The sequence below is a fragment of the Podarcis erhardii genome (assembly GCF_964252035.2).
Source record: "Podarcis erhardii genome assembly, chromosome: 4".
Lineage (NCBI taxonomy): Eukaryota > Metazoa > Chordata > Lepidosauria > Squamata > Lacertidae > Podarcis > Podarcis erhardii.
The window spans coordinates 69148070-69164068 of NC_138508.1; the positions used below are offsets into that span (position 1 = coordinate 69148070).

The following is a 15999-nucleotide window of genomic DNA, read 5'->3' on the forward strand; positions in this document are numbered from 1 at the left end:
CCTAGAACAATAGGATCCATAATGCAGCAGTTTGATTGGTCCACAGGAGCCACCCAATCCAGCTCCAGGTGGAAGGGAATCCCCAACCTGATTGGCCTACAGGAGAATCCCGGAATTAGCCAATCACATTGGGCCCATTGTGTAAATAATGTATATAAGGCAGACATTCTGGGGGAACTTCCATTCTTCCTCACCACTATGAGCTGAATAAAGAGCATGAAATCCACTCTCGACTCCGAGTATATTTCAGGAGGTGAAGAGCCTTTTTCAACCATGCCTTTGTAAGGAACTGTGCCAATGATGAGCAAGGGCAAGGGCAAAAGTGGGTGGGACAGTAGATGTGACTCTCTGAGTCTTACTTTTATACAGTTCGCTACATTCTAAAATCATGTTTATATACACATCCATGCAAGCAGGATGCACGATGACAGTTCAATGATATATTCCCGCTAGGCGAAAGGATCACATGGAACTGGGCTGCAGATGCAGGGTTGACCTGAGGAGGTGGACTGGCCTTGAAAGTGTGCCGAGGGCCAGAGAGGGAAGCCCAGAGATCCAGATTTGGCCTGTGTGCCTGAAATATCCTCCCCCTGCTCTGAAGTACCACAGGACTCGTTGTATTCGCATTTTCCTTCTGTGCATAACACAAGGAAAACTGAAATGATTCAGCGCTCAGTGTTGATCTGCAGAGATGTGGGCGGGAGTTATAACATGAACAAGTTGCCAGTGGTTACGGCTTGCACTGTAAATAATCTCACTGAATGTCCTTTGCCTCCAGAAATAGGCATATTCACTGCACTAGGAAGCGAAACCACTGTTCTTGATCCAAAGAGATGATAACAGGGCAATCCTATGCATGTGTCCTCAGAAGGAAATCCTACTGAATTCAGTTGAGCCTACTCCCAGGTAAGCATGTACAGGATTGCATCCTAAGGGCATTTTTCCACACATAAAGCCAAAGGCGCTGTTGAAGCTCTCCTGCTCTGTTTGTGCACACTTTAGGTTGCAACCCTCTACAGCTGCCTGAGAAATTAGTGGGATTTGCTGCTGAGTAGATATATATGTGGCTGTACTATTAGGAAAGACAAGCATTAGAAAGAGAAATAGCTGTCTCTAGAGCCAAAGTTTGTTGTTGTTGTTTTATTAAATTTGTATACCGCCCTTCATCTGAAGACTACAGGGTGGTGGTGGTTTTGAGTGGAAGTGTGAGGAAAAGACTAGCCATGGATGAAAACAGTAACCCCATTGTGCTGGGGTTAATTCTTTCCCATTTTGCCAGGCCTAATCTTGGAGATGTATCCTTCAGTGCTTCTTTCATTATAACACCTTTGCTCCTTCTCCCCAAGCCCAGTCCTGATTTAAAATTTTACCTGCTGTATTTTTGTTTTGTTTTGATTTTTAAACCTGACTAGTCTTTTTAGCTGGATCAGCTTCTGTCTTCTTAGCTTGTTTATCTGGAAAGAAGTTGATGTGGGAGGAATGAAGTGTTTTGCTGAGAGAACAGCACATGCAAAACCACCTGATAACTCATTGCTGGGTTTTGTCGTCGTCCCCCAACATAACAGCACTGGGAATATTATAGCAGCCCTAGCATGGTCATGATCCTTGCATTTACACCTCAATTCCTCAGGATCTGGAACTGGGTTTTCTGCTTCTCCAAACTCATTGAAAAAAAGCCCATATATACTTCATGCAGACCTGGATCTGGGCAGAGGGGCCTCTGGTGGGCTCCCTCCTCTGTCTGGGGGCTTTGGCAGGCTTTCCTGGCTGTGGTAGCAGCTCTCTGAGCAGTGTTAGGTCACTAGGCTTAGCCCTCTTTTGCCTTTCCCACAATACCCCAGCACAATGCTAGGTCAGGGGCACTGTGGGAAATTGAAAAAGGGTAGCTGTCTGGCACTGGTCAGAAGATAGACTAAATCAATAAATAAGGTGGGCTGGCATCAGCAGTGAGTCCCTGCAGCTGTCCAAGAAAGCCAATTGCTCATGTTGACCTTGGATTTGTGAACATCTGATTGACCAAGAATGTTTGGATACATTGAGCCCTGTAAATCCAGGTGGAGAGGGAGTATGTGTTACTATAATGCAGGAATGGGAAATCTTAGCCTCAGTGCAGTCCTTTAGGCCTCCCTATCTTGCCCTCAGACTGCTCACTGTTTCTACAGGCCACAACCTTCACTGGCCCTGCTTTATGCCCTGAGTGTTTTGGCCTGGCTAGAACATGTCCTTGAACTCTAATAGCACTGCTTTCTTGTCTGGATGGAGGATAGAGAGGGGTGTGATTGCCTGAAGAAACTAGCTGACAGGAGCGAGCCAGCAGTAACTCACACTGAGCAAGTTGGAGTTATTAGTAAATATCAGCACAGGAGTGTCAGGCCTCATGACACCTCCCCTCAGCTGTCTAAGTCCCCTCCTCTTAACAGTTTATCCCAAGCAATCTGAGACTGTGCCTGCATGAAGCTAACTTCTCCTCCACCCCTTTCATGCCTCTCCTGGTTCTGGAAGATGAGGAGGGATGGGAGCTTTTCACAGCAGGAGAGGGCAACGCCTGTGCCTCTTTCATCAGCTGGGTTCATCTCTGCCTCTTGGCTTCCCTCCTTTCCTACTTCAGCTTCTGCCTCTAATTTTGGACTTCTCTTTGCTAGATTCCCCTGCTCACTATTCCCTGTTACCTCTTCAGCTTCTGACAGCTCCTCCTCCCAGTCTGCTCCCTCTTCTCCCTCTGAACACTCATCATGATCCCACTACCAATCACCTTCTTCTGTTGGGGGTTCCCCAGCTGGTTCCTCCCACCATTCCTCTGCACCCAGCCAGTCCATGACACTAGCCTACAATACAAAGATAAGATCCACATCAGTTGCTCTGCTCCTACTTCGCTGAAATTTCACTTCATGACTCCGACAAAGTCCATAAAGCTTACACCATAATCACATTATTCTCTCTTTTTTTATTTCTTTAAGGTGCCTCAATACCCTTTGTTGTTTTTGCTGCTAGAAACTAACATGGCTCCCCATCTGGACATTTGTAATGTGTAGACATCAGTCCCCAACATTTTGAGCAGAACATAGAGCAGGCTGTTCAATAAGCAAATTTTAAAAATGCACATCGTTGCATTACTCTCCTCTTGTTTATTTAATTTCTAGCCGCCCCCACCTCTCTTGAAACAAGTTGGCTGCAGGGATTACAAATAAAACAGGACACACACAATAATAACAACATGTCGATTTCCATGTTCTTCCACAGCTGCTTAACCCAGACTCTTGAATGTCGGCCCAAAAAGGAGAGGTTTACATTGGGTAAGAAGTTGCTTAAACTTTGAATGGGAGTAGGCCAGAGCACAGCTGAATATGTGTGTGTTCATGTATATATGCGCGCGCGCACACACACACACACACACACACACACACACAAGAATGCAGTTGTAAGGCAACAAGCCTGCCGTATATTTGACCCTTAGGAAGGCACAAAATAGTTACTTCCCTCTGTCTAAAAATATACCAGATTTGTTGTCCACTGTGCATCAAAACAGATGGGCCTCAACCCAGACAGCATTGGGGACTTTCCAGACTGGTTGTTTATTGAGCATTCATGCTGATGTATTTAAAAAAGAATGTGTGGACATTATACGGCATTGCCTTCTCGTTGAACATTAATCCTGATCAGTTCATGAGGGGGTTATATGACATGGCCAGCTTTTGGTTGATAACTCACATTTTGCAGTGCATAGGAACCCTGATGCAGCATACAGAACTGGTTCACAAGTCACAGTACGCCAAACTATAGCTTACCATGACCACTTGAACATGCAGGTAAGGAGCCCACAGCTACTTTGCTCCTTTCTGCTCTGCATGTCTTCCGAACCTGGGCCACAGTATGTTCCCTCACCAGTAACCACGAGATGTAGCCAAAGAATAAGCCTTGGCACCAAGGTTATATAATTTGCCTTACTGTGATGTGAGAAATGGGCCAGAGTTTGAGGGAGCAGCCAAGGCTTAGGAAGAGGACAATTTCTTGTTTTATGAACCCCTTAAAACCTCTGTGCTCTCAGGCACAAAGCTGCCTACTGAGTAGAAAGATGACCTTAGAAAAGCTTCATTGCACTTCCCATCTCATAAGGAAGTGAGAGAGAAACTGTACGGTTAAACTGTGATCTTAAGAAGTCCCCAGTAACCACGGATTGGTCACTTTTACCCCCAGGGCAAATGGAAAACCCTTTTCTCTCGACAGGGATTCAAAAGAAATGCACTCTTATAAAGGCAATGACTCTGTCTTGAACCCTAGCCAGGATCAGCTGCTTTCATCAGTCATGAGTTGGAGCACATACTTTAATTGTATCAAAATGTAGATAAATGATTTGATCTTTTGTATGAAGATTTGCTGTCCCCCCCCCCCATTTACACTTATCTGAACCTAAAAAGATATGCTGGATTAAACTAAAGGCTTATTAAGTCCAGGGTTCTGATCTTTTGCACACATGCCCAGTTTCAAAGCCAGGACATGAGTGCAAAAACACTCATGATCCCTTGGCACTGGAATTCAGATGCGTAGTGCCTCTGATCCTGGAAGCCAACAAGACTAGTATCCATTATGTAGTAGCCATTAGCAAGGGCCAGCCCTACTAATAGGCAGGAATGTTCCCTTTCTCTTGTCAAGTGAGATTTCTGCATACTGGCATCCCAGGATCCTGGGGAGAGCCATAGCTCAGGGGCAAACACATCTGCTTTGAATGCAGAAGGTCCCAGGTTCAGCCCCAAACACCTCCAGGTAAGGGGCTAGGAATGCCCCTGTCAGAAACCCTAGACAGATGCTGTTAATCAGTCCAGCATATACTGAGGTAGCTGGATCAATGGCCTGACTCAGTATAAAGTAGCTTCCCATGTCTTATTGTGCTGTAAATACAGTGTGCACAGGGTGGGTCTTAGGCTAGTGGCTTTGCTGATTGTGTATTGTCCCTGCCCTTGCAGAAAAATGGTAGGGATCAGTATGATCACTGAAATATACTCAGAGTCTAGAATGGATTTCATGCTCTTTATTCAGCTCATAGTGGTGAGGAGGGAATGGAAGTCCCCTCAAAGTATCTGCTTTATATACATTATTTACACAATGGGCTGCACGTGATTGGCTAATTCTGGAATTCTCCTGTAGGCCAATCAGGTTGTGGATTCACTTCTATCTGGAGCTGGATTGGGTGGCTCCTGCCGACCATTCATACTGCTGCATTGTTCTAGGACCAATCAGACTGCTGCAGTTTGGATCCTATTCAACTCAGTACATAACAATCACATATTCAGCAGCCCTCAAAAGGGCCTCCCTCATCCCTCCTGGGGAACATATTCTGCTGCAGGTGTTATACCAGGGCATACGGGGAATATGCTTCACTTCCTAGTTCCCACTCAGTTGTTATGAAAAACTGCTGGGCAATGCATATCTGGGTGCTTCCTGCAAAAAGATCTGCCTGGTGACTTGCAGAAAGCTTCAGCCTGTCAAGGGATATTATTTGAGTTATTTATGGTGAATATAAATAAAGAAGCTTGACACTAAAGAGGGGTTGGCCTTGAGGAGTACATTACCCCAGCACTCCAGATAATGCACTGGTTTTCTACAGCCTTGTAGACACAATTTCAGAACAGGTAATTATCTTGTGATGGCTGAACTATACAGCCAGTTTACTTCCTTAATTTTATGGTGTTGTTCTGTATGAAACAGAAAGGAAAGACAGTGCAATTTTTACAAGGATGCAAATGGGCGTTGTTCTGACTGGAAATAACTGCCTCAGAAATGTTTGTGCAAGTGAGCAAGCAGGGAATGGTCCAGCTTGTTTTTTTGTAAACTGACAGAAAAACAGAGAAGATCCATACTGTTCAGCCTCTGAAAACTGTTTCTGAATCTGCTTCAAAACGTCCCTGCGAAGTCTGTACTGTATAAGGTGTGGGTGTGTAGCAGTTTTTGTGAAATTTGCAACACAGAGAGACACTTCACCTCTTTTAAAAGATGGGTAGATGTTTCAACTATTGCAGTTGCAACCTGTCAGGCTAGCATTTTGATCTTCAGCATAAGCACTCAGAGGTCACATTGGTTTTGACAGAATGCAATGACAGATGGTGAGTGTTTTTGTTCATCCAACATGGGAAAGCACACCATTCCACATAGTGGACTGGGCCTGCACACACACACACCGGCAAATCTGAGTTCTTTCTCTGAAACACACAGGGACATATAAACCAAGGGTAGCCAATGAGGTGCCCTGCAGACGTTGCTGGACTTCTGACAAAAATGCCCTGATGAAAATAGATTGCACACTCATGAACATGTTCACACTCAAGAACAGGTGGAATTGCCTTTTTAACATACAGTGTAGGTCAGTATTAATTGTTTGTTTGTTTGTTTGTTTGATCTATACCGCTTTCTTTCAAACAATTAAGATGGCTAATAAAAATTACAGACAAAACTGCACTAAAAGTAATCTAAAAGTAACAACTGAAAAGGTCAGAAATGGCAAAATCATATTTAACAGTAGCAACCAGAGGAAGAAACTCCATGGAGGGGATGAAGGTTTAGAGACAGTGGCTTGCAGAAGGTGGCATAAATGGTTTCATGGCTGAGGTTTGAAGTCAGGATTTACTGGCACAAAGCTCATCTTCTTAGTCATTCCCATATTAAAAGCCCGTTATTCTGTGTAAATGAAACAACATGCAGCAGCCTCCTTCAAAAGGGTGCCCAACCTCAGTACAAAGAAGTACAGAAGGTGCATGTTTAAAGTTCTGAGTGCAGCCAAATTCAGCATCTTGGTCAAGCTCCAGGATGTGGTCTGAAACTGTTGCAGTGCAAAGCTTTTGTTGTGCGATTGCTATCATGTTACACATGCATTGCAAAGACACCTTGACCAAAAGGAGAGGAGGGAAAGAATGATTCTGAAGTTTGGGGGAGGGGTTAGTTTTGTAAATGGTTTTAATCATATAAGCCTTGTTCCTAAAAGATTGGTGTGTATGGAATAACTGCTGGCTATTATTGAAAGTGGCTTCCCATGGGCTTATGATCTGCAGAGATAGCCAATCCTTTTGAAAGTTACATTCTCTAGCCACACACTTCATATGCATTTGGGGAAATCATATTGCTTTTTGTGTGTCTTTATCCTACTATCTCCAAATAGCTTTGGGTAACCCCCCTCTCAAGAAAGGGTTCTTTTCCTTTGTGAATTCTCTCCACACAGCACTAAAAAATCCCTCTGTTGTCATCTTCAGCAATCCCCAAGAAGATGCAAAGTGTTTCACATTTCTTTCTCCCACTTCCTGCTATAGTGAAGTGACAACAGTTGGCTGTTGCAGACCAAACCATAATCTCATGCATTAGCCTACCTTGCCATGTAGCCACGAGATTTGGAATGTTGCCTCGTAGATTTGCTACTTGTAGCATATGAAAGAGCCCTAAATTGCCTGGAAAGTAATGGCACGAGTAGCTTCATTGTGGCAAGCCAACATCGCTGTTGATTTGTATTGGACTTGGTCAAGACTGACATTTTCTGGATGGTGTTCTGTGTGGTTTGTGGTGGCATGCAAGAGAGTTTGCAGGTTTGCTACAGAGAAGGAGCCACAATGTTACACATAGCCACTTTGCACCCAATCAGATAATTGTGTGATTGCTCTGTCAGAAGTACAAGTTTTTCAGTGGCCCAATGATTGTGCTAAAGATGCACCAGGCAGTGGGTTGTAAAGTGTGTGCTTGGTGAAGCAAAAAGGAAGAAGGAAGGAAGTGAAAACATTGCCACAAATATTCTCACTGGCTAATTAGTCATAGGAATCGGTCCTAGGTTTGCATTGCTGGTTGTGAATACAAAATGAGAAAGCAGCAGGTTTCTTCAGTTCCCATAATGAGAAAACCCCACACCTTCTAGAGACTTTAACAACAATAACTTTGTATATATAAGGGTGGTTATGAAGTATTACACATCTGCCATCTGCTTCGGGTTGGGAGAAAAGTGCCTTTTTTCAATAGTCGAGTAAATGCAATTCACTTTCAGTACATCACATTCTAGCAGTTCTTATGAAAGCTTTGGCAACCAAGGCTGATTCCCCAAGAACAGTTTATAATCTGACCTGTTCCCACAAAGAGCACCCAAAGCATGCTGCTTTTAGCTAGAGAAATATTTACATTTCATTTTTGTGTTATTTAGCCAACTCCGCAAGAACCCCATTTTGGGACGGAAACAAAAGTAAACATTTCTCCAATGTCAACACAGATCCCATATGCTCAAGGACATTTCTGATACTCAACAAGAAATTGCTCTGTGGGCTGGTGAGGAGGGGGTAATTTATTTGGGTTTAGCCGTTGAGTAAAATTTTATTTATAGCAAGTCTTTGATAAAATGTGACTCCTTCCTTCATTAGAAAGGAAAACAGAACTGACGTTTTTGTTTTGCTTGTCACAAATTATCAAGATTAAAGAACAGAGACATGGCTGACAATAGGTGTCATTTCACAAGCAGAACCAGTTTATAAGCAGCAGAATAGTCTCTAGTCCTGCGGGTGTGTTTTGTACACTGTACAAACATTGCACACATGGAGCAGGTGTAGCCTGCCTGCAATCCCCTACAGCAAGGGTAGCCAACATGGTGCCCTCCAGATCTTTTGGATCTAAACTCCCATAATCCCTGACCAATGGTCATGCAAGCTGGGGCTGATGGAAATGGTAGTCTAAAACATCTGGAGGGCACCATGTTGTCTACCCCTGCTCTCCATGGATGCATCGAGTTTCTATTTGTATGGCGCCCAGTGCAATATAGATACTACAGAAATATTTGTTGCTGTTCTTTTCACAAATGATGAAACAGTTGGACTCAGCTGGGTAGAACAAGGTGCTGATAACGCAAAGGTTGCCGGTTTGATCCCCGTATGGGATAACCGCAAATTCCTGTTTTTCAGGGGGTTGTAGATGATCCTCAGGGTCCCATCCAACTCTGCAATTCTATGTGGATTGGCAGAATAGATCTACAAAGAGTATTATGCCCTTTTATGAGTGGTGAGCAATATCACTGTCATGCAAATGACCAATCTAGGATGTCTACTCACATCATAATGGTTAAACCTGGAAATGTATCTCAGAGCAGACTGAGATTCTGTTATCTGTCTCTAAGCATCAAAGTATCCATTTGTAAGGATCTTAGCCGGAGAGATCTGTGTGCCAAAGGATTCTCATCCTTGGCCATGAATGGCTAAAACAAATTTGTTTTTGGTTTAGTTTAGCACTGCTAGGATGATATGCATTCATTATAATGGATTGCTTGACCTAGCACATCTCTCCCCATTCTTTAGCTCCCTAGAAATGATTTGTCTGTTTGAGGCAGCATAATAGCAATCAACTAACGTAGACAAAAACTCACCTTTGCTTTTCATATCTGCACAGTTGCTAAGGAAGTAAGGGTTTCTAAGGAAGTTGCATTATGCCACACATTCCTCTTTGCAGAATAATAATAATTTTGAAGTCAAAATGCATTAAGTAAGGGGAAGTGCATTTGAATCATTCTGGCAAGAGAATTAATGACTGAAACGGCAGGAGTTTGTTTCATACAATACGTATGCAGGATGCATGCAGAAATCAGCAGCACTGCATAAGTGTAAAAACCACAGCTAACATTTCTTTTTTCTTTGGCGATCACGAGTACTCCCAGTAGCTAACATTTCATATCAAGCCAAAAAGGAGAGCTACTTTTCTGGTAGATATGAAGATGTATCTTGGGCATAATGAAAACCTTGTCTACCTGAGCTGAGATTGGGCTAGTGGGGAGCATGGGAGGGAGATACCTTGCCATATGCTCCATTAGAAATGTTCTCTATTTATATGCAACTAAGGAAATGGTGCCTTTCATTCTGAGTACCTTGTTGAAGATATTCCCTCCCCGTGCAACATGGCATATAGATGATATATTCAAATGTAGGAACACACACACATACACAAAAAACCCAAAGCCATTGGAAAGCCATGTCCAAAACAGCTGGTCCATCTCCAAATGGGAATGATAAATCTGCATAAAAGTTTCAGAAATATGAATAGTCCAGGCCAATAAACAGACCAATCAAAGCAATGTCCCTCATTCACAAAGTTGCTCTTGATTGTTGCTGCACCATCCAAATGTGGCGCTGAGAACACTGCTTTTAAATCCATTTGAGTGGTCAGAATGCAGCTTGCCTAGACGTTGTTTAAAGAGGTTACATTGATGCATAGCTAAGAGAAATGAACGTGAGGCCTGTACATACAGCTCAAAGTCCATATTATGGCACTGTAGCTAGCCATTTATGAATATATCAGGTGGTATCCAACTAAGTTTTACTGAGAGTAGACCCACTGACAATGGCTAAGATTCACTAATTTCAATGAGTCTACTCATGAGTAAAACTTAGTTGACCCGCTATCTTTTCTTCTTGTAACAAACATGCAACCACAAGGTCTTCATTCTATAAAGCACTCTTTCCCATTTCCATTCCCCAAAAATATCCCCACTTGTATACCTCAGTATATGCTGAGGGCCACTGTGTGTGTGGATTGTGTGTTGCGTATGAAGGTATGAGCAGGGCAGGCTGCTTCAAGCTTCTCCTCTGGGTAACCTTGGTCAGTCAGTGCCACTCAAACTAGACTATATTCCAAGATGGCGAGAACGTGTATGCATGTGTGTTTAAAAAGTGGTGCACTTCACCCACTAAGTCATATCATTGCTTGTAAGTCAAGTTCATAATGTGCCAAACTGCCACAGCCTCATACACAGCTTCAATGCTTTTCAGTTGAGCATATGCTGCATTGCCTCCACACTTTGGGTTTTAGTCATCACGCTCTGCATCCTGTTGCTTTCTGATTAAGATCGCTAGCAGGGTGGTGTCTCTCAATTGGTATTTTAAGAGTCTCAGCAGAACAATTTCCTGTGGCTTGTCCACAGTTCAAGAGGAAGCAAGCAGGGCTCTCTAGTAGCCTATTTGTTGATCGCTTTCATTTTGTCGTCAAATTCTTTCTAATGCTCTTTATTAGTTGTCTCTCTTAGAACTCTAGTTCAACGCTGTGGCTCCTGAGAGATGTAAACAGGCCAATCCTGTATTTACTCAGAAACAATGTTCCAGTGATTTCACTTAAGACTTACTTCTCAGTAAGACAGCAACATATCATATGCCTTGAGGCAAAGGCAAATGGTCTTGGCTCATTGAAATTTTGGATTTTGTTTTTGTCTTTGAACAGCTCTCCCCAACTCCATCTCATGTCATAAATTGCCACTTGAAACCCCCCTCCAAATAAAAAAGCATTTACTATGCACAAAGGGGCTTGCTCCGTGAGGAAAAACAACTGTAAAGCTCCCTTGTGAATCTCACAGTTCTTGGGTGGATCTTGGCCAATATGCTTAATGTTATGTCTCCAGGGATTTGCCAAGAGAATTCATTTTGACATCATTTCAGAGCAATGTTAGGCAGAATTAGGCATACTTAAGCCCATTGATTTGAATGGTTCTAGGTGCACCTAGCTCTGTTGCAAGTCTGGGCTGTTAAGCAACTGGTACATCCAGGAGCAAGGGAGAGTGTCTGTAATTACAAGTCCCACATCTTAACTGTCCACCTCCCCATGTTATCCTCCTGCTTCACTCAGCAGTAGAAGCTTAACAAGATTACTTTCAAACTGAATCAAACCCCGAAAGAGGAAGAGACAAATTAAGGAATAAACATAAGCCACCAGATTTTAGGTGGGGCGGATTAAATGTTTTACCTTTTTGAGAATGGAGGGAACCCACTGATATTGTTGAAAGATTAATGAACAATCAGTTGCTTAAAATACATCCAACTTGGAAAGGCAAGATCATATTTGCATGATCTTAAAACTGTACGTTACTGGTAGTGAGCATCTTAACTTTTGTTGTAGAGGATTTCAGGTAACTAATCTGGTACACATTGCACAAAATGGAGCTCTCAGCAGTTCCAATATGCAGTCAATAGAGCCTGGTTTCACTTGAATACAATAGCCATTGTCAAGTTTTCATGAATAGCGGTATTTTAATTGACAATGAAACTGTGTGCGCGCACACATGCATGTTCCAGAGAAAAAACGGGTTTATTGCTTCTTCCTAGTATGGCTGAAAACCATATGTACAACTGCCCTAAGATGCATGGAAGAGTGGAATTTAAATGAGGTTATGAACAGAACAAAGAAAAGCACAGCCACTAAGGAGGTTGGAGCCCCCCACTTAACATACTAAGCACTGCTCAGTGCAGGAGTGGCAAACCTGTGGTCCTCTAGATGTTGCTGGACATCAAATTCAGTAAGCATGGGCAGTGATGGGGACAGTGGGAGTCTGGAAAGCTTGTTCCCATTCCTAGAATGGGAGTATGGCATTTAAGACCAAAATATTGGTGCTATGGAAATGGTTTTCAAATTGTGTTCTAGGAACCTTGGATATCAATGGCAACCTTATCTAAAAAGGGGGCTTGCTCATTTTCCTCCTCTGCAAGGCACACAACATTGTTAAGGGGTATTCTATGGCAGGCATCTTCAACCTTGTCAAGACTCAGGACATGGGTCTGAAACATGCATTTGGGGACCCCTTTCTTAAATATTTTGCCAGATATTTGCATGGTGGCGATGCTGCTGCTGTGACCTACCTTGGATCACCAGTTGGAAGACCAGTGTTTTAGAGCACCCTCAACAATTTGTACAGGACAGCAAGATGCAGCCGAGCAACACCCACCTGGCGTGAACCACGCATCTGCAACACCCAGGACTTCCTCTCAGGAGACCCCCAAATGTAGCAAGTTTGAAAGTTGCCACCTTAAGGAATTAACACTATGTCTGGAGCAGCCTGCCCCCCAAAGCAGCAGCAATGACATGGCAAGGTAAAAAGAAGTCTTCTTCAAATCATTCTCCAGCTGGAGACTGCTGTGATGCACTAAAGACAACCTCCATGCACAGGCATCCAAAACTGCCAGGTTTTGCTGAACATGGTTTTTTTAAAATGTTGAAAGGGGAAACTGTTGCAATAAATATATTGCCAAAACACTGTCCATATAATTTGGTAGTCCAATGCCTTTTATAACAAAACTTTAAAATATATGTATTTTAAAAGCACAATATACAGGTTGAATAGTTCCTGCATAGACCTCTTAGAAAGAAATGTGATATTTTAAGTTATTTTTGCAGATTGTCCAATGAATGTTGAATCCTAATATGCAGACTGCTCTTGGCAGACAAAAGCTGGAGGGGGAGAAAAATGTTTATGCAGGAGTCTATAAAGTCATATAATCTCATGTCGGTATAGGCACTTATACTTCCTCCTTTGATAACAATTCTCAAAAAAATATATACCAGATCAGTATAATCCAGATTTTAAAACATTTTATTTTTGCATATTAAAAAAATTGTGCATTCCAATAATTAAAATCATTTGAACAAAAAAAAAATGGCACTCAGTTAACTGCATTTTACAGCTTGCGGGACCTTGGTACAGCTTTGCGTATATTCGGGTGATACTAGATTACTGTAGTCCCTTTCCCAGGATCTTCTCTCGAGACACATGCAAGCTCTTTCGTGCCACCAGGACCAAGCTGGACAGGCAGATGGAAAGGGCAGCGCCTTCGTTCACAGCATCAGTAGTTCTCTCTATTCTTTAAATTTTTTTTGGATGTGAAAGGGGCAGTACAGTCATTCAAACTTTATCCAACCTCTTTGCATCTTACAAAGTTAAAACAGCTAAAAGAAGTAAAATAAGAAGGCAATGCTTGTGGAATGTACAGTGCATAATTTGGAAGGGCCGGTTTCATTACGATTCACCCGCTTGCTTCTCCTGTTCAATTGCTGCAAAAGGGGGAAAGAAGGAGAAAAGAAAAAAGGATTATGCATTTGAAATGCAGTTAAATAGGAATCACAATTTTTTTTAAAAAAAAACCTATTCATTTAAAATTCATCAAAATTTTATGTTCATCAAACTGTTGAATAAATCTATTTTTAAAAAAATTATCTTTCAATATATTGCATTTCATGCATACTGTGCTTAAAAGTCCCCTTATTTTCATAAAATATCTTTATTTTGTGTACTGTATTTAATGCTTCCATTTGTACATAAATTGCACAGCATCCTGTAAGGCACTGAAACCCCATACAGCAAGAGAGGCAGAGGATAGCTGAAGGAGCCTGGCTCAGCCCTGCCTTCTCTTTGTCTCCAGCGGCCCACGCCCTCTTCTCATTTCCCAAGATCCACTTACTTTCTTTTGAAGGCAGTGGGTTTTTCTCTTGCGTTTCCGTCTTCTTCAACTTAGACTTGTCGAATTTCTCGATTTCAGCCATATCTGGTTTGTCAGACATATCTGCCGATTGATCTGCATGCACGCACAAGCACACACACACACACATAAGAGGGAAAAGAGATGGTTAGAGATTGCACCACCCTTCTTTCCTCTCCCCCCAACCCCACCCCTTTTCAAAACCGCCTGAATTCACTACAACCATCTCAGCTCCTCCTTCCTGATTAAGTGCAACACTACTAAACTCCCCTTACTTTAAAAGGCAGGTCTCTATATACTTATATCCATATGAGCTCATTTTACCTAAAAAAATTAAGATTGCACCACTGGGGGCTCAGCCTCAGATGAAACAGCGCACAGGGTGGGGCGGGAGATAATCGAAAGGCTTTAAAATAAAATTTAAAAGAAACAGAATTTGTTCCAGGTGAAAATCAATTAATTCGTTTAAAAGAAAAAAAAATACTAATTGTTTTAGTGGTGGTGATGCATCTGCTCCAGTTAAGATCTCTCCACTAGCCTTATTGCATGTGGAAAGCACAGCAGAGAAAACCGCACTTAGAATAAAGCAAGCAAAGGATGAGGATGGTGAAAAAAGCGCCTGCGTGTATGCACACAATGCCACCAAGCGAAGCGAGCGAGACTATGCTAATCACTTTCTTCCATCTTAGTGTCTGGTCTGCCCAGCACATTTGGAGGGAGCCCTGCATTCTTCCCTCGGCACAAAGAGCTCGAGCTGCAGCTGCAGCCCCAACCACCGCCCTTCCTCTCCCTCTCTCTCGCCCCCTCGCTTTCTCCTTCCCGGGGCCGCCAGATCCACAGCGCCGGCTGCTCGCCGGGAAAACAAAGAGCTGCTCTCTTTTGATGCCTCCCCCTCCCCGTCCGCATCTTCCCCTCTCCACCTTTCCGATCACGCCCCAAGTCCCCCTCTGCCTCCGAGGCTCGAGGTTTCGAAGAGCGCACACGCGCAAAAACGCGCCTCTCCAAGGAAAGCGCAGCAAGCAGGCAAGGAAACCGAACCAAGGTGCCTTGATCTGTCCAGCATGCCATTCTCTTCCCCTCCGGCAAACATCAGGGTCCAGGGGTCGGAGGGGGGGGGGCAGAACCTTCTCGCTCAAAATGATAGCAAACTAATAGTAACGATAAAGCTCTTTCTCCACGCATTTAAGCCGCCGCCGCCTGGTGCATTCAGAAAGAAGCCCTGGGTGTGTTTGCGTTCAACAAAGCGGAGACCAAAATCTCAACTGCCTCGAAAATCCAAGCCTACGGAAAAAGGGGTGCTGAGATACCCCTCAAATAACCCCCACCACCGGAAAAGAAAGAAAGACCAGAGCCTCACCAGTGATGCGCTCTCTTCAGGTACAATTCCGCTCTTTGCAGCAGCTGCTCTGGACCGTCGTATAAAAGGGCGCTCCCCCTGCGTGACCAGTTATACCCCGATTCTATGCAAATCGCAGTGATGTCATCTTGAATAACTTAACTCTTTCGCTGCCCTTAAAGTTCCCGGCTTCCTCTTTTCTTCGCCCTCGGAGAGAGCCGTGCTACATAGGAAAAGGAAAAGCCAGCGATTAAACCCACACGCACCGGGGGGGGGGCGGGGGGAGAAAAGAAGAAGAAGAAAGTCGCATGTAAATTATGATTCGTATACATTCTTGTTCCCAGCAAGGGGGGGGGGGCGATTTTGCATGCGGGCGTTTCCAGTAAGAGCAATTTTCTTTTTTAAAAATAATAATAAAATAATGAA

General features: G+C 43.3%; 1 protein-coding gene and 1 long non-coding RNA gene across 3 annotated transcripts; one reads left to right on the forward strand and one right to left on the reverse strand.

Annotated features, from left to right (window-relative positions):
• The first annotated feature begins 794 nt into the window (after positions 1-794).
• On the forward strand, positions 795-13187 carry LOC309340858. The gene is made up of 3 exons (XR_014156129.1): positions 795-906; positions 3241-3293; positions 12093-13187. It is a non-coding gene; the product is annotated as an uncharacterized lncRNA (long non-coding RNA).
• A 149-nt stretch (positions 13188-13336) lies between these two features.
• Positions 13337-15755, reverse strand: TMSB4X (thymosin beta 4 X-linked). 2 transcript variants are annotated; one of them, XM_081859949.1, is made up of 3 exons: positions 15595-15755; positions 14220-14333; positions 13337-13812 (listed from the first exon to the last, which is right to left on the reverse strand). In XM_081859949.1, exons 2-3 carry the CDS (start codon positions 14317-14319, stop codon positions 13778-13780), a joined length of 135 nt encoding a protein of 44 aa, XP_081716075.1. In that variant the 5' UTR covers positions 14320-14333; positions 15595-15755; the 3' UTR covers positions 13337-13777. The 2 variants fall into 2 exon arrangements, with proteins under 2 accessions (XP_081716075.1, XP_081716076.1); XM_081859950.1 differs by having other exon boundaries at positions 15584-15680.
• Between the last annotated feature and the right edge of the window lie 244 nt (positions 15756-15999).